The sequence below is a fragment of the Pelobates fuscus genome, chromosome 2 (genome assembly GCF_036172605.1).
Source record: "Pelobates fuscus isolate aPelFus1 chromosome 2, aPelFus1.pri, whole genome shotgun sequence".
Lineage (NCBI taxonomy): Eukaryota > Metazoa > Chordata > Amphibia > Anura > Pelobatidae > Pelobates > Pelobates fuscus.
This window is the reverse complement of record NC_086318.1, coordinates 304,389,726-304,409,309: the sequence shown is the minus strand read 5'-3', so window position 1 is coordinate 304,409,309 and position 19,584 is coordinate 304,389,726. Positions and strand designations below refer to the sequence as shown.

At 37.2% G+C, this 19,584-nt stretch overlaps 1 protein-coding gene across 4 annotated transcripts; it reads left to right on the top strand.

The window, feature by feature from the left end:
• The first annotated feature begins 336 nt into the window (after nt 1-336).
• VGLL2 (vestigial like family member 2) lies at nt 337-18,803 on the top strand. Of its 4 annotated transcripts, none has more exons than XM_063443490.1 (4): nt 337-608; nt 2,579-2,882; nt 13,027-13,545; nt 17,630-18,803. In XM_063443490.1, exons 1-4 carry the CDS (start codon nt 606-608, stop codon nt 17,671-17,673), a joined length of 870 nt encoding a protein of 289 aa, XP_063299560.1. In that variant the 5' UTR covers nt 337-605; the 3' UTR covers nt 17,674-18,803. The 4 variants fall into 4 exon arrangements, with proteins under 4 accessions (XP_063299560.1, XP_063299557.1, XP_063299559.1 ...); XM_063443487.1 differs by having other exon boundaries at nt 338-756; XM_063443489.1 differs by having other exon boundaries at nt 342-756; nt 17,777-18,803.
• The last annotated feature ends 781 nt before the right edge of the window (nt 18,804-19,584 follow it).

Here is a 19,584-nt window from a genome sequence, read left to right as displayed (position 1 = left end):
GGAATGAGCCTGTTTCGTTCACATCGGTTTCTATGGTGATTGCCCCAATTTAAGCACTGCACTTTGTACCACTTTTCTGAACAATACAGTTTAAATGTATACATTGTGGCTGCACCAAGAGAGAGCAGTGACTTTGTGACCATTGATGTAAGAATGGCTATATATATTCCCCAAACTACTACAAAGCTGTGCCTGCTACCCACACCCCAAACCTTGCCCTCCTAACTATAGACAGTCACATGATCCTGGCTCTTGAATTAAAAGCCCTGAAAATGACATCTCCCTGACACAATAGCTCATACACCATCCTAGGCGATTGGCTTAATGCTTTCCCACCTCTCTTCGCCCTCCTCCCCAAACACCTGCCCAGTTTGACAGGGACGTCACTACGCCTGCGCACGATTTAAATGCCCTGCAGCAGGAGCCCGGCTGCCTGTGGCACTGTATCTTGTCCCATTCTGGAGCTTAGATTCCCATCACATAAGTCTGGATCGCGGATAAAGAACAGGGTTTGCGGAAGATTCCACGCATGCTGCAACTTCTTCAACGTTCTATGAGGAATCTTAAGAGCAGGAGTTTTTCTATTGAAACCACACTGGACCTTAATGGTAAAGCACACGAGAAAAATAAAGATCAGCCAACAAAGCATTGTAACAGCATCAACTTTCTCTAGCCATGAGCTGTTTGGATGTTATGTATCAAGTGTATGGTCCTCCTCAGCCTTACTTTACAGCAGCTTATAGTCCTTACCACCAGGTACGTTGGGTCAAGGAAGAATGCCTCTGTGGACCTCATTGCTCAGGGGCGCTAATGGAAAATCGTTAGGGCTAGGGGTGATTATTGAAACTATGTATTGGGTCTGCACTATAACCACTGCTCCCATGCAGGGTGAGTGTTTAATATGTTTAATAAGTCACTGCACTGTCCTGATTAAATAGTTTTATTGTTTACAAATAAATTAGTATTTGCAAGAGAAAGAAAGAAAACAAATGTATATTATTTAATCATTTATATATATATATTTTTTTTTATTAGATTTAATTAGACCAGTAATTCAGCGTAATTTTATTAAAGCGAGGCAATTGGTCTGGACTTTTTAAATACTATTTCCTATATCATGGGCTGGATTTTATTGGTGAATCTCATGGTTTTTGTAAATGTGTGTAATCACTGAGCCCTGCGACTTCTAATGCTGCTGTTCCCAGTTCATTGATAAGGTGTAAAGAATAATATTTACACAGCAATTAACAGTAGTGGCTGGGATGTCTGGGAGATGGTTTTGATTGCAGTGCAATAAACATTTAATAAACTGGATTAGTTTTATGAATCGATCAATCTATTTCGCATTACATACATTTATTTTATAAGATCTGTGTCTTTGTAAAAAAAAATCACCCTTCCAGGGTAAACCCTGCTAACTACTTTAAATGTTCTGTATTGGAGAAGATATGTAGGTAATTTAGGATTGCTGTTGGTTTCAATGTGGTTCGTACTGTGGCTGTTTTGGAAACATAAATGGTAGGAATATTTCTGTTAGATGTGTGCAGGGCTGGACAGCATTTTCCCATAGTCTGCACCTGTTATAGTCTGTTTTACGTGTTTCCAGATTCGCTAACATTTCACACACAAATAGAAGCAGTCCCATAGCTTTCCCATTCACAGAATCTGCTCCTGATCTGCTCCTTGCTAAGATTTCTGTGCAGAGGTAATTCATTTATTAACTTGTAGTTAACATACCATGCTGTGCTAAAGGTGCCAGAGGGCAGTGATGGGCACAGATACCAGAGCTTTGTACATTGTGGGATTTGATTTCGTTTTGTACATTTATTTAGAAGTTAATTTGGAGGATATTTTTACAGTTAAAGCAAGTTATTGCTACTGTAAAGTAAGATTTGTGTTGATTTATGATATTTACTTTTCATATATGTCAAAACATTTTTGATTTGTGTAAACTAAAAAATAAATATTATAGGAAGCAGGATAAAGTCAAGCGATTAGATAGATAGACAGAAGGAGATAGATAGATAGATAGATAGATAGATAGATAGATAGATAGATAGATAAATAGACAGACAGGTAGATCGATTTCCAAATAAACAAACTAATCTTTATTTCGTGTATATCTGTCTGTCTAGAGTATATTTAGTGCACTGGAATGACACTCCATTGACCAATCTCCCCATGTATATATCATTTGAACATTTTTTTGTTCTTCCAAAACAAATTAAAGTAAAGGTTGGATTTGGAATCTTTGTTACTTATGTTACTATGGCAATAACTAATCACAGACCCGGTCTAACTGCCATTCTCCGAGTGTCTGGTTTAGAATCAGAAAGTGTTCCCACAAGTTTTGTGAATGGGATTTTGATCCCCATGCAGGCTGTCCATGTGGCCCTCACCGGGGCCGCTTGCACGGTAGCCGTAAAGTGATAGAGGGTGATGTGTGGCTATTTCCTGTTGCTGTGAAGGGCCAGCCCGGGTTCCCGGCCTGGAATGGCGGCATTGTGTAAAGTACTGAGTGCCCCGGGGGCCCCGTGCAGTAACTATCTGACTGTCCCTCTCGCTTTGTGTTGTCTAGAAATTAGCCTTTTACTCGAAGATGCAGGAAGCTCCCGAGAGTGTGAGCAGCAGCCTGAGCAGTGTGAGCAGCAGCAGCTCCTTCTCCAGCAACGCTCCCCCCAGCATTAAGGAGGAAGACTGCAGCCCGGACAAGGAGAGACCCCCCGAGGCAGAGTACATCAGCTCCAGGTGTGTCCTCTTCACCTACTTCCAGGGGGACATCAGCTCGGTGGTGGACGAGCACTTCAGCAGGGCTCTCAGTCAGCCCAGCAGCTACTCCCCCTCCAGCACCAAGACTTCCCGGAGCTCCAGCTCGTGGCGGGGTGAGTGAATGAGGCTGGGGGCCAGCGAGGGCCACGGGGACACTGTGACAGCGGGACAAAGTTAGAAAGGGGAGCAACAACCGTGGAAATCGAGAGAACAGCAATCCACTGGTTTCCATGGTGATTGCGCTCCTTTTCGAACGTTGCCGCACAGTTATATCATTTTGGGGGATGTCTGTATAGAGCTGCCCTATTGAGTAGCAATTAAACAATATCAGTCTCCAGAATTAATATTTTAGCTGCTCATTGACCCAGTTCTGGAACTGCACCTACAACTACGTGCTCTCAAAATCTAAAGCGAATTAATTTAATCATTCACCATTAAATTTGTTACATGAGCTATTGGAAAATTAAATTGAAATGTTTACTATTATTTTAATGCACAGCCCATGGGAGCAGTACTTTGCTATGTAGTGTACAACTCACAACACGCAGCGCTCAATGTAACAAGAGTCGGGATAGGATTGCAAAGTGAATTTAAGTGAATTACACATTTTTGGCCAGAATCATTTTTTATTCAGTATTTTTGGCATTAAATTTGAAATTCGAATTGCCTACAGTTCTCACTTCCTGTGTCTGTCACATTCCAATCAGGGGACAAAAAACGTATCAGGTAGAGTTTAGTTGAGACCTTTATTTGGGACTAAGAGCTTATTCAGGAGATCATATTTTAGTAATACGAAAATAAGTAAAAGAGAGAGTATATTTGGAAAATGTGGAAATATCTTTATATCTTTATTTATTTATGATTACTACTATTTGTTTTATTTTGTTAATTGTTTTTCTTCACCTTTACTTGTCTCCATAATTTCTTTGCCCATGCTGACATTTTAATGGCTCTGCAAATTAAACCCTGCTCATGTTCAGATCACTTGCTTTATATTACTTCTGGTAGAGTCCAGACAGGTTTCCCTGTTTAGGAAAGGGCTTATATAAACCATTAACATCACTAAGTCATGCTTCCTAATGTCACACCACAGTAATCGTATATATTTTATTTACATTTTTGTTTTTACGTCATACTTAAATATAAACGAATTATGTCTACATATTTGGCCAGTTACAATTAAACTATTCTCCTATTGTTCTGTAACAGAGCAGATCATTTCTAGCTAATTGATAAAAAAAATAGCTAAAGCGAGACCATGACTGCCTTTAAAATTAACTTTGAATCCACTTTGAAGTCCAACTTGCAAATAGAAAGAGCCAACTTAAAAAAAAGCATATATAATTTTAAATGTATTTATTTTTTTGCATTTATTTTAATTTTTGTCAACATTCTGAAAGTTGGTTGTCAACTCGATGCTCAGTGAATAAACCATCAGAGCATAGATACTATCCAGTTCCATATTACCTTAAATGGCACACTGACATATATATATATATATATATATATATATATATATATATATGTTACATTCTACTGCCTATATAAAAAAAATATTTAAATTTCATAGTGTAATTCCGAAAAATGAACATTATTTGCTCATTGTGGTAAATAATAAAATATGTTCTATCTGCATGGGACCACCAGTAAAAATGAAACATAGTTCTATTAATTAAGATAAGGTTATCTCTTTAATTTGAATAGCATTTTCTTATACAAATCAGTGGGCAAACTTTCTTCAATTACGAGACATAAGCTTATCAATCTAATAGGATCTATCTAAATTAGTCTTATTCACAGCTTGGATATTTTACATTGATATTTAAAATTTCACTGAAGAGGGAAGCAATGCATTACTTATATCTTTCAGGTACTTAAACACAATTCTAAACACAAAACGACAGGATTTGGTGATGGGATGGATTTATAGTCTGTTAGAATGTATATTGTCCATTTTATTAATTGAGTAGAATTTTTTTTCGTATGAGTACATTTCAAAAATATCTCTACAAACCTAAAAAGGATGTTTTCATCATTGTATATGTAAAAGCGAAAACCAATGTGATCAAACTTCATGAGATTTGGGGTATCCTTGAAATGTACCCCATGGCTTGTTTAAAAGTAGTTGGGAAGTGGATTGAGAATAACTCTTTGTTGCTTATAAGATCATGTATAATATTACATATATTTAGTTATTTCACCAAAAGACTAGTTTTGTTGAGTTTGAAGTCGTCACACGTAAAAATAATTGTATTGGGGAAAAAACCCTCAATGCCAACTACTTTTTGTAAGACAAGGTGATTGCAGTCACCTATCAAAAATAATTAGCAAATGTGGTACTAAATCGATGTTTGGATATTTACTACAGGTAATTCAGAAGTATGTGTAAAGATTATTACCATATATGAAAATGATAGGTATTTGAATATTTATTGTATAGCGAATCGCATCTAAATAATGAACCCAAATGTTTTCATTCGGAAGCAATATCTGAAATGTTCAGTTTAGCTGTACACAATAAAAATTATTTGACTGGTAATGTTTCATATCTACAATATAATAGGTATCGGTGAACAGGAAAATAACCCCTGCATTCCCTATTATCAGGTCAGGTAGCAGGTTTCCTCAAATAGTGGGCAGAGACTAGAGGAGTACAGATTACGAACTATTGCACATAAAGCTGACCACCTGCTCCTTTCTCCATTGCATGATGTGCAATGGGGAATTGTTATTGCAAAAGTTGGAGAACCAACATACACATATTGGCCCCAGTTTTGGGCAAATATGGATCAACTCATTGTGGCTTCAATCAGTTCAAAGTTTGGTTTATTTGACTCACAGGATTTCCAATTTTGTGACATCCATGTAGTTTCATTCTCTTTAATTCCAGACAAGTTTTGTTTGCAGGTTTGGCCTTTGGCAAATATTTCCTATTGCAATTCACTCCAACTGACTTGTTTGGTTGTGGTTGGCTATTCATTTAGCACCATAATCAATCAAATAAGGGACAATTACTTCAGGAACTTCAAGTTGCATTTCACTGTTCCTATAATTGAATCATCCAATCATATTTCTAAATTTTTCCACGGCAACCGAGAAATGCATTTGATTGGTACAGTCAAGAAACATATTTAGCGCTCTCCTTTTTTTGTGTCAGGAAGGTTTTTACATATGCCTATTTCAGTGGACAGAACATGAGGATAGCCAAGTGTTTAATACTTTAGGTTCAATTAATATTAAAACCTTTAATTTCATAGTGAAAGGAAGTCACCTTCACATACCTACACATATTAACATTAAGAGAAAGGAGTAAATATTAGTATGCTATGTATTGACACGTATGCCAATGGTACTAAGGAATGGGCATTTGTGGCTCATTACTTGGGGTATAGTTAGTTTTCCCTATTAGCACTTTTCATGCTGATTGGCTACTTTGGGATGGCTTAATTTTTTTAGTCAAATTTGAATAAGTTTTATAAAAAAAAAACCTTACAATACTCAATAGTGAAGTTACATAAGACAATATTTTCTGATCTAAACAGGTATTTGAGGGTGGTGCTGCTGCAAACATAATACATTACAAAAAATGACCCAAATAACCCTCTTGTTCATTACCATACAAAGTAATATATATTATAATTATTATTATTATTATTATAGGTATTTATATAGCGCCAACTAATTCCGCAGCGCTTTACAATATTATGAAAGTGGGGGGGGGGGGGGAGGGAGGAATTACACAGTGACACAGGAACAATAGGTAGATGAGGACCCTGCTCAAACGAGCTTAAAGTCTAGATTGGGTGGGGTACAAATGCACAACAGGGCAACAAGGGTGACAGCCACCAAACAAGGTGGAAAAGTAGCAGAGCTGGAGGTGAGAGTGGGGTATGGCTCTTTAGGAGAGCAAGAGACAGACTTGCGTAAGTATAGATAAGTAACTCTGGGAGTCCATAAGAATTTCTGAACAGATGTATTTTGAGGAACCTTTTAAACAATTGAAGACTAGGGGAGAGTCTGATGGGGATAGGCAGGCTGTTCCAAAAGAATGGAGCCACCCTCAAGAAGTCCTGCAAGCGCGAGTTAGCAGTAAGGGTGCGAGCAGCGGACAGGAGAAGGTCACCGGCAGAGCGGAGAGACCGAGAAGGGGCATATCTATGAATGAGGGAAGAAATGTAAGAGGGGCTAGAGCTTTATTGGTAAGGATTAGTAGTTTGAATTGACACCTATATGATACAGGAAGCCAGTATAAGAATATAAACTTTGGTCTAACCAACATAATCTTGATTGGAGCTCATAAAATCAGTATAGTCTTCCAATAAATAAAATTTTAAATCAATAGCTTAATCACAAGAAAAGTTTATAATGGGGCCAATTCAAGAGGGCTTAAGTCAACACATTGTACCCAGTATCGTTTCCTAGTGACTAGCAGAGTAATAGTATGTATCATTGCCATGAGGATCCATGGCACTAGCCAACAGCACCAACTTCTTGTCACATACCTCATTACAGCTGGCAATGGGTAGAGGAGGCTCGGTTCTTGCTGAAACTGAGGAAGTCTGAGGTTGTTTTAGAGCTAAACTCATAGGGAAAAAAAATTTGTAATAGGTTCACAAATTTCGATTGCTAAACGTATATTAGACAAATTAAAACAGTAAATTAATAGTTTGATTTAATAGTTTTTAACATTCAACATTCTGATTATGTTACTGCCAAGTGGGAACTGTCATCAGCTTTTCAAAGTCTTTGGTTCTAACCGATAATGTCTGTATAACTACTGAACATACTGTACATCGACTCAACTGTAATTTAATCTGCTAAACCCACTTGTTAGCACTTGCAAATAAAATACATAAATGTAAAACTATGCAAAATTGACTAGCAAATTTCTTCAACATACTATAGAATCATAGATAAGTGTTGGTACAAAACTAATAATAATACTTGTTCAATGTTTTTTAATAGGATCTGAATTCCAGCAGCAAACATTCTTGACAGCTTGCAGCGATTAGAGGCAGAATTCACATAAAATTTCAAAAATATATCATAGTTTGAATTGAGCTCAAATTGCCAAATTGCTGGAGATGTGTCCAGTATTGAGACCCCCTCCATATTGATCTACATTGGCCCTATATGGCCTGGTAGTAGTCATTTAGATCAGAAATTGCTTAGAAGTGAAGATCTGAAATATATGCAAAGTAGTCCTGACTTAAGTAATAAAAAAATGGTCTACTGACTATAGAAACACACATTCATAGTATATTCATAGTATGTTAACAAAGGTAATCTTTACAGGGTTACTCCAGGCACCACAACTACTTCAATGATTTGAAGTGAACATTGTGCCTGGAGTTTGTACGTGCAGCATTTCACTGTGAAACGCAGCACATAATGAGTTTAACCCCTTTGCTGTCAGATGTGTAACTCCACTTCTGTAAGCATCATGGGGTGCCATCAGCTAGCCCAAAACACAAATTCCTTGCTGGCTAAGGTCAATTCTGTGCAAATTTAGTCAATGAATGAGCGGCAGGATTGACTTCCGACTTCTGTAGCTCTGCAAAAGCTGGATGTTGTAAAACCTGTTTCAGAAGAGAATTTACTTTTATTCCATATTCTTAAAAACAGGATCAACGTTTCAGTCCTCCTCAAGGACTTTCACCAGGATCATAAAAGTATATATATATATGTATGTATATATATATATATATATATATATATATATATATATATATATATACACACAGACACACACACACGAGAACATGGAATTTTTATATATACACACGAGAACATGACGTTTTGTGTGTGTATATATATACATATGAGGCAGTTGAGGGGTTGTCTTCTATAATCCTTCTATATATAGAATTATGGGCATAGCAGAATATTACTAATACCATGAAGATTAAGACCCAGCTAAAGGAGAATTAGTACATTCAGTGATTAGATCCTTTAAATTAGCTTTATTAATTGACAAAAAGCATTTTTATTTAAAGATTAGTAAATAAGCCCAGTTGTGTTCCAGACACTTCGTGATGCATGTTCAATGTATGAGGCTTAGTTTTTACATTTACATTCGTCAAAGTTGCAAATAATTGCAATTACTGTTACAGTTACTCTTTTTTGCACACTAGTGATAACAAATAAAAAAGACTGTCTATTTGTGGTCCTTTTCTTCTGATTCCAACAGCACATGTTAACATTGCCCTTTAACATCTTTGTTTTGTTGGCCATGCTATTGAAAAGAACACTGCTTCCCAGCTTTTTACAATAACCAGTTTTTAAATAGACTAGATCACAGGGATAAAGTATGTTTTTCTATCATTCTAGTTTGTAAAGACTCTAAGCACATAACTGTTATTACACAAAATTATTGATATAAATGTAAACGTATTAATGGCACAGTAGACGAGTCCTATGTGTCAATAGGCTTTTATCTGCCTTTACAATAAAAGTTTGCACATTCACATGCAAGCAGTTTGTTTGTGCTGCTGTTAATAGTCTAGCTTAATAACATCAAAACGTACATAGGAGGATATTGTAGATTTTATACATATAGTAAACATGTAGTCAGGGTATGGACTCCTTATATCCTGATTTGGCTCTATTCGCCAAACATGGTGTTTTGGTGAGCTGTCACTTTAAAGATTGAGGTTTTATCGAGCTCTTTTATTTTGGCCTATTTTTCGGCCATAGTTTATCTCACTACAATTAACAATTTAGCATCTGGATCTGTAAAGTTATAATGAATAATTTGCACTACTTTTAAAAAAGTGCCTTTTAATTTTCTTCCCATTTCCAAACAAATGTAAATTGATAGTGACAGTCTCATAAAAGCTAATGACATACCCATCCCTGCCTTGACATTTACATGTACTCTCATATACCGTTACTTCATTAAGGAACATAATTAGCAACTGGCATTTGCTCCTGTTAATTTCGGGTTCCTATTATTCATTGTACTGTTCTGTGCAGGAAATAAATGACATCACAAAGTTCCTATATGCTACAAAAGTAAGATAGGAACACTTAATGTCAATTTACATTTTTTTTTAAATCAATCACACATTGATACTTTTTAACTGATGATCAGTGTGTTTATTTTAAATTATTTTATCTATCTTATCATTTGCTTTTGCATAAGCATTAGAGAAGCCAGTGCAATATTTTAGATGTCTGTAAAATAGTTTGGATTTGCTTAATTCAGCTGCTAACATCAAACTGATAATTGTTTAACAAATTTGGCAGACAATAAAGTATGTCAATACAAATGTCAACAAAAAAATAATCCTACGGAGAACAGTTTGCAGTAAACACTGCAACACATTTTATTCATTTGACACAAGTCAGTGAATTCTACAGAGAATTGATTGTTGATTTTCACTCAATTCCTCAGAGATGTGAAATTTGGATTCTCGTCAAATTGACGAACAGCTGCCAAGTTCAATCCGGCATATCCTGCTGGAGTGATAGGTCTAGTTTGGCAGCTGAGTTTCCCAGCCAAAAAAAAATGGATTTTGTGTAAAGTCAAATATATTCCAGATGTAAGAATGTGCAGAACGTCCTTTGTTCCTAAAGATGTGTATGTATCATTGTATTAAGACAAAGTCCATTAATGTAGTATATTCAAATGTAGTTCAACATTCAACATAGCAAGTTCTGTAACCACCATCACTCCTATAAGTGCTTGAATTGAACATCTGTAAGAGTTATACACTAGAGTACGAATTAATATGATTTAAAACGAAATCTAAGAGAGCTTAAAATTTAAGGCCACAATGTATTTTTATCAATGGATCGGACTTGTAGAGTGTTTCTAGGGATTAGAAATACACTGTAATTCATGACAATTCTGCTTAACAAACCTCTACCTAATTATTACCCATTTGCAGATCAGTTTACGGCAATCATTGTCAAGTCTCCCCTCCATTGACTATCTGTACAGTCAAATGACAGTGAGAATATTGAGTGTGTGTTAAAAACAACTTGGCTTAATTTTAGCTTTGTTCACTATTGTTCACAACCGACATGGGTTGGTTAGTCACTAAAGTGAGAATTCAAGGTGAATTCCAAGTGAATTTCAAAAGTGAAAGGTCAAAATAGTAGGATTCAGCTACTCTGGCCTCAATGTTGAAATTCACTTTGAATCCCCTCAGAATTTTTACTTTAGTAAATAAGCCTGTCACTCTATTTCTGCCCATACCCAACTGACATTGCAATTCCACACTTGGGAATTAGAAGATAATTCCAACAGCACATGTATATATATAATTTTAGTAGTCACTTATTTAAAGAAATGTATATCTTTAAATATGTGGCTATTAATGGTTACCATTGGTTTGCAGTCATGATTCATTGTATCATTATACCAGAGCAGGAGAGCTGTGACTCAGGTAGTAAAGAACCCATGGAGGGTTCCATGAACTCTTACTGAGGGAGAACCTAGTATTTACTAATGGTGACAACATGCGATTCTAACACACCAAAGGGAACATGAGATAACTAAGAGCAATCTATGTCATCGTACATACCTCTTAACATTTAAAATGAACAAAGAGGGACACTTTAATTCTACGGGTGTCAGTGGGGGTGTGGCCAGGATCAGGGTGGTTTGGATACATTTTAGGTCACTTACTAAAAACAATTTATATAACTCAAATGTAGTTTAGAATAACGACTATTTAAACAAACTGATTTCTAAACACATCTATTGTTGTTTAAAAAGTTATTCCAACCACCATGACCACTCCTGCCTTAAAATGTGGTCATAGTGGTCGGTATGTGCAGAATTTCTACTTGAAACACTACATATCCAGAGATATGTGCACTAGGGTGCCGGCTACTAGTTACACACCTGGCACTCATGACTGTCAATTTTGTGCAAAAATTATGTCTGTCATCAGCACTCACAGCCCCTAGCACAGCACTACCTTTACTGGGTCCCTCTTGTTTGTCGCCGAGCAGCCACGAGTATAATACATTGCCTGGTGCTGTGTGGCAGACACTTTGGGCACGCGGTTACTGCCCTGTATCTGTAGCAACCAAGCAATAACCAAAGCTGGTTGCAGGTAGAGGATGCCGGGGCTGGTATCCCAGCTGCACCCTGCCTGGTACCCAGAAGTCTTCCAAGAGGAGCCATAAAGAGTCTGTTCATCAAAGGGCAAGGCTCTCCTGCCCCCCCTAGATACTAGGGATATGAAAGCAAGCCTGATCCCCTTCTCCTCATAGTTAGACAGGTATTCTCCAGTTGGATATTTATTCTGTATGTAAATAGGTTTTTTTGTGTGTTTTTGTACATAAATTAAGACTATATGTAAGCATATATGCCACGATGGTGTGACAGTGTGTATCAATCTCTCAATAAATCTATCAATAAATCTCTCTTGCTCTCCCTGTAACTCAGTTCTTCAGCACAGGAGTCTATGCCAAAGAGTTGATTGACATGTGAGAGAAAGACCTCCTAAAATAGCTTTTTCTTTCACTATATACATTTTTCTAACACGCATGTGCTCTGAGCAGGTTATACAATTAATTCAAAGGTTTCTCTGTAAGAAGCCTTTGATTGGAACTTGTGAAAGCTGGCATGATGTCGGACGAGGAGTGGAGAGCAGCACCGGAAGCTTTGCACAGCGCTGGATTTTAGGTAAGTTTTAGCTAAGTTTATAAAGTAATGCCCAATAGGGCATTATGAATTTATAAAAACAAATGGTTTGAGTAACCCTGTAAAGACACATTACTGTGAGTAGTGTTGACATGGAGCTGTGTTACACACCAGTAATACGGAGCTCCTAAAAAGGAGCATAGAAAAGAGGGACACATTGATTTGGGCCCTGAAAAGTGACTGTCCCTCCTAAACTAGAGAAAGCATGCATAATCTCTCTCCTGCCAGTGTTTTCAACAAATTTAAGATGATTACTGCTGTGCCTTAAGATTGTGTAGAACAATTACTGGCAATGTTGTCATGTTAAGAAAAAAAACATCTCTTTATTATAACGTTTGTTGTGGATTTAATCACAGTAGGATGTGTGTACAGTGCATAAGTCATGGTTATAATGTAACATTTGAGTTACATTTTGCACTGGAACTGCAAAATTGCAATTGTCATCCATGTTTCTTTGTTTCTATTTTGCTGTAATAGAGAATGTTAGTGTTAAGGTGCAGCAGGCCTTAGGTCTGTTGGACCTTTCATGTATATTACGTGATTGTGAGTCATTGATTAGTAATAACTTTCACCTTCATACTGTTTTACATTCACAGACTCCTCTTATCCCATGAGTCAGAGAAGTTTCCCTCCTTCCTTCTGGAACAGCAGCTATCAGCCTTCTTCAGTCACAGCATCCTCATCTCTGGGAAGCAGTCTGGCTAGTCCGCTCAGTGGTTCGCACACAGAAATACCATTTGGAGCAGATCCTTATTCCCCAGCAACTCTTCACAGCCACTTACATCAGGGTCCTCCAGAGCCCTGGCACCATGCACACCATCATCATCACCACCACCATCCCTACTCCATAGGGGGAGCTATTAACAGCCAAGGGTCCAGTTACCAAAGGGCTAGCATGCATGAAGTTTATAGCACGCATTTTGATCCCAGATATAGCTCACTTATAGTCCCGGCCTCAGTCCGACCTCACCGGATCTCTCCTGCAGGGACAGCTCCAGCAGCACAGTGTGATCTTGGCAAAGGAGAACAGGGCACATCTGCATGGACGACCCCGGGACCCTTCACTGGGCCAACTGGGGACATGGGACAGAGCCTTGGGCTCAATGTTGATGCAGGTAAGCAAAAGTGCCAGTGAGCATGTATGTAGCATATTAGTGGATATAGTTCTACTCAGCCAATAATTGCAACAAATTAAATCTGAATGGCAAATGTCATCTTGCTTACAAATTACCATTTGATTTGGAGTTTATAAACTTGTCTCTCTATCTGTCTATCTATCTATCTATCTATCTATCTATCTATCTATCTGTCTGTCTGTCTGTCTGTCTGCATATCTAATCTATTTTTCTATCTAATCTATCTTTCTATCCAATCTATCTTTTCATCTAATATATATATATATATTCTATCGATCAATCTGTCTGTCGGCCTGCCTATCTAATCTATCTTTCTATCTAATCTATCCATCTATCTAATCTATCTTTCTATATCATATAATACCATGATCTACCCATTATTTGAACATGCAGATAATGGTTAGAACCAAATACTACACAGATCATGAAAGCACCCCTTCAATGATTATCTATAATGAACAGGTACAAGTACTAATGTATAGATGACCTCTATGCAGTCTGGGGTCCATAATCTTTGGCAGAACCAAAACATAAATGTCACAGTCTACCTGATATTAGTAGGAGTTACACTACTGAGTTGCAGAAATAGTGGCCTCCTGGGTCTGTAACTCCTACTAATCTCAGCAGCACTGGGACATATATTATTATATTGTATAGCCGTCCCAGAGTACACTATAATAACTCCACACTATACTGCACTATTAACCCCTACACTACACCATCAATAAACATTAACACATACATTAGTCTACACTATCACTACAGATTAACACCTATGCTGCTTTAAACACTAACCCCTACACTACCCAAACACTAAAGATTAACACCCCATACCATATATCCATATATACGGAACTGATGACAGAACTGAAAAGCAAAGGACAATATTGTGGTTTATTGGTCTTTCCTTTATTTATTACTGAATATGTAGTTAATGTAGTTTTTATGAATATTCCTCTATTCAACATTCATCTGTCATTTAATTTTCTTCATGTGCACAACTCCTTTCCTATTTCTGCATCTGCTAACTGCATTCACAAGTGTTATATCTTGATGGACACAAACCTCAGAGAAAACAAATGTAAACATATATAACAGTGCGAGAACATTACTTGTACATTGGGGTATGAATTACATTTTTGAAAATGCAAAGAGTGTAGTAATGGTCTAGGTACCAGCAATTTGATGAAATGGGTGTTTTTTTTACATAGCCATAACACACAGCAATTTCTATTGATTTAAATTCCAAATGAGATGTGTAGACACTGATATTTAAGTGAATTCCATATTGGAGAAAAAGCCTTATTAAAGGACCACTATAGTGCCAGGAAAACAAACTCATTTTCCTGGCACTATATAGTCCCTAGGTCTCCCCCACCCTCGTGGCCCCCTTCAGCCACTTACCTTAATCCTCTCCTCCCCCTCCGACATCAGCTCCCGAGTGCAGCCAAATGCGCGGCCAGATCCATGCACGCATTCAAACCGCCCATAGGAAAATATTACTCAATGCTTTCCTATGGACGTTCTGCGTGCTCGATGCGATTTTCGCATTGAGCGTCATGGAAGCACCTCTAGTGGCTATTAGGAAGACAGCCACTAGAGGCTGGATTAACCCTGCAATGTAAACATAGCAATTTCTCTGAAACTGCTATGTTTACAGCTGCAGAGTTAAAACCTGGGGGACCTGGCACCCAGACCACTTCATTGAGCTGAGGTGGTCTGGGTGACTATAGTGGTCCTTTAAAGGTAGTAAAGAATATTTTTAAATAAATATGTCATAATGTGAATATTGAATATTGGATGTCAAAATTGTGTATGTAAGGAGGAGTGTATGAACTAATAATCTGAAATATAAAAGTCACAAAATGAAAATAATAGTTACATACACAGAGGGCATTGAAACACATTTACACACAGAGGACATTGACACACACAGTTACACACAGTGGACATGGACACACAGCTGCACAGAGAGTATACTGATACACATTTACACACACACACATTTAAACACAGTGGACAGGGACAAACACTTACACACATTTACACACAGAGAAAACTGACATACACACATGTACACACAGAGGACTCTGACGCACATGCACAATTATGGACAGACACTGACTTTACACACAGACACACTTACTGACAGACACGCACTCACTGATAGACACTCACTGATTGGACACACATTCGCTGACAGACACACTGGCACACATTCGCTGACAGACACACACATTTACTGACAGACACATGCACACATTTTCTCACAAACTTACAAATTATTTGATTTTTAAAAATTATTTTTATTTAAGTCCACCCAGCCTCCCTACCTTTGGGAGAGCTGAAGTGGGTCCTTTCCCTGGGATCCAATGTGGGACTTGTGTAATTTAATTAGGGGTGCCCTAAGGTGTCTCTCTGCGTTCCACCTGCTTGTGGTGTGTACCTCCTGAGGTATGCGTACCACACGTTGAGAACACCAGACATACCGTGTGAATATATTTTGTTCTAAAAAGTAAAAGCGAATACATTTATTTAAAGGTCTTTTAGATTACAAAAGACGTATAGTAAATTACTTACAGTCACACTGCACAATAATACATGAAAACTAATAGCTCATTTCCAGTCTTGTTGCTACTTTTTACCCACCAGCTGCTACTTGTTAAAGTGCTTGTCACTACTGTTAGTGAGTAGCAACAGCCGTTTACTGAATGCAAAAGTTAATCAGTAGTTTATGGAAGTTACTGGCTCCCACTACTTGAAGCCAGTCACTAAGTAGCAGGTAATAGCATTCTGTGGGAGCAGCAAACCACTACTTAGTGACTGGTTTACGACTGGTTCCCAACCCTGTCACTACTGTTTTTAAAGGCTGTCACTGATCCACCAAACTTTACTCCAGCCTCCTGACAGGTGTAACAAAGTTAACAGCTAAATCTTTATACATCCTAGCGGAAAAATCCATGTTAGCTTAATGGTATTACATGGAGAACATATTAAACTATATCAAAAGGCAAAATAATTATGAAAGGTCCAGACACATGATATAAAATGCAAATATTCTTTATATAATTAATTGTATGTATATTTCAAATAAACAATTCCCGTATAAAAAATGAACATCAAAAGTTACATAGATGTGTATTTTGCGTATCACAAAATGTTTGTTTAATACTTGCATAAACTGTCACTATCTCCTGCTCCTGCATTACGTACACATGCTCAGGGTGAGACTTTTTTTTTAACCAGCAAGTCATTGTGCATGCTTGAAATCTAAATTATTAGATTTATCAAATTTCAATTTATTGACATCCCACTTTTGAGAAGTACAATTTAAAACCCAGGCACTGAACATATAATGAGCCCAAAGTGTGTTGGGTGTTGACACTTTTCTGCTTGTAAGTACAAATGTAAGTGTATGTAAAAATGTTTAATTAGAAATATTTACATTTGCATGTTTTTTGTATGTGTACATTTGTGTATCTCTGTCTGTATGTGTATGAATGTTTGAAAGGGGAGTGTTTACATATGCAAATATATGCATCCATTTATGTTTTAGTATTCAGTTTGTGGATGGGTGGACAGATGGAAACAAGAGGTGCCCAAAAGGTAGATCCTTAGATGTTGTAGAAGTACAAGTCCTGTGATGCTTTGCATGCATTTGGAATGCCTTCAGAATGGCAAAGCATCATGGAAGCTGTAGTTCTAAAACATCTGGGGATCTATCTTTTGGGCACCCCTGATGTATAGTATCTAAATGTGTTGAGTGCTACTAAGGGTTTGGAACAGGAAAGAAGAGAACATTAAATTAATCTTCTCAGAAGTCTACAACAAATGGAACGTTAGAGGTCTCTTATCTTCATTGAACCCACCATTTTTGCTCACATATTTATTTTACATTGACACTTTAGATCTATTTGGGCACTAAGGGTCAACTTACTTTTCATCCTGTCCTTAAACATCTTGTGGCTTTATCTCTTTTCTCCCCTTTTTATTTCCCTCTCTTCCTCTTTTTATGTTATCCTTATACATTCTGTCTATCCTTCTCTCATTCCCCCATTCCCAGGTTTACAGCCTCAGGATAAAAGGAAGGACCTGTACTGGTTTTAAAACCTCTTGCCCCTCTAGATTATCTTCACCTTGTAAAATTGGTGACATTCTGAACTGACATGGATTTGGTTTGGTGGTAACAGCTTGTGATCTTGGTTTGCAGCTCGACGTTACTCCTTCTGTGGTGGGACCCTCCTGAGCTGATGTTGTCAAAGACTTTGAGCCAAACCATGTATCCCATTCCCGGAAGAGCCAAGGGTTAGGACACATGCCTACAGCACTCAGCACTAGGACTGCAATTCCGAGGATTATGGGAACAGGACTCCAAAAATACATGCCCTTAAGAAGACAAACATAAGCCTCAACCATTTTTATTATTTTGTTTTGCGGAGACCTATCAAAGACTGATGTTATTTTTTATTTAAAATGTTGCTATCACACATAAATAGAGGCCGCCAAAAGATATATATAGATATATATTAATATAAGTTCACTGTGCTTCTAATGACAAAAGGACAATATTTTTTTTGTGTTGTGAATATTTTGAATGTCCATTGTAATTTTTCTTTCCATACAAGCTACCTGATTGATGATCTAGTCCTACGTGTTTGTATCATTATTACTGTACACAGTCAGAACACACACAAGACACACACATACACATACTAGGGAAACAACATTTGACAATCAGTGCACTGCAGGCCATATGTGGACATACAATCCATTCTATGTTGTGAGTGGCAAAGAGCTTTCTGACCACCTGCCTCTAAGCTTATAGAAATGCAGCTGTTGTATGGACAACTGTTCAAACTCCAGAAATATGACAAGCAAGGTGGCACTTCTCAGGGTTTAGCCCAACAATTGCATTGATTTTTTTTTTTTTTTACAAGGAGAATTTTATGATGAAAGAAGAAACCCCTTTAGGAAACGGACAGCTTCTACAAGGAACAACTGCAGCAACTTGTAACGAGATATGCTTAGAGCTCAGTGTGGACAATTGATCTCCACAACTCTTATGCATGCCGCTGTCCTTCTGTCACTTTAATTTGTTTTGGGAAACAGGGAGAGATGTATTTAATTGTAGAGATTATACATTAAAGCATCTACATGCCCGTACTTTTGTTGCTAAGTCAACATGCATGCATTTCTTTCTCCGTAAAGAATAGTAAAATAGTTATCCTAGTATTCACTGTTTTTGAGTTATGTAACATGACCAATAGTTTCTCCTAAATATGTAATTTATATTGCATTTTACAGCAACAGCTGCTTGGCAAATTCAACCGAGAGCTTTTGCTCTTTTAATACAGGCAACAGGAGTCCTTATTTTCCACACCTATTTTAAACCTCCTGACACTTTATTCAGTTGTTAAGATAGATATGTGTAATTTTATTAAATTGGAGTACCGCTGTGGAGTGGATTTCCTTGGCAGACATATCTCAATCAGCTTGTTAATGAACTGTGCAGATACCCTAACCCTTGACAATTTGTCCAAGTATCCCTATCAAAAGATATTTTAATGTAGGGTGTAGAGTTTCTGTTAGCATCAGAATCTGAATACCTTTATCATTTATTATTACCAGTTCACCCAAAAGTTCTGATTTAGTCAATATTTATATATTATATGATCATATCTCTACCTTCTAGTTTGCTAGTTAGAACATGGAGGTAACAACTACTAAGCAGACAGACCAACAGACCTTCGAATGTAAAATGTCAGAGGAAAAAAGTAAAATAGAATGCAGTTCAAATCAGACATAAAAGTGCTTTAAATTCTTGGTTGCAGTTTAACAAAAACATGTCGGAAACAGGAATTTCAGTTTGAAGAGAACACTACCAGTTACAAATTTGTATTTTTTTTTTAATTAAAAAAAAGTATATTTATGGTTACCTAAAAAAAATTAAACTAAAAAAATGTAAACTAAAGTTTTATTCAAATAAGAGTACATACAGAATTAGTCATCAATCAGCTG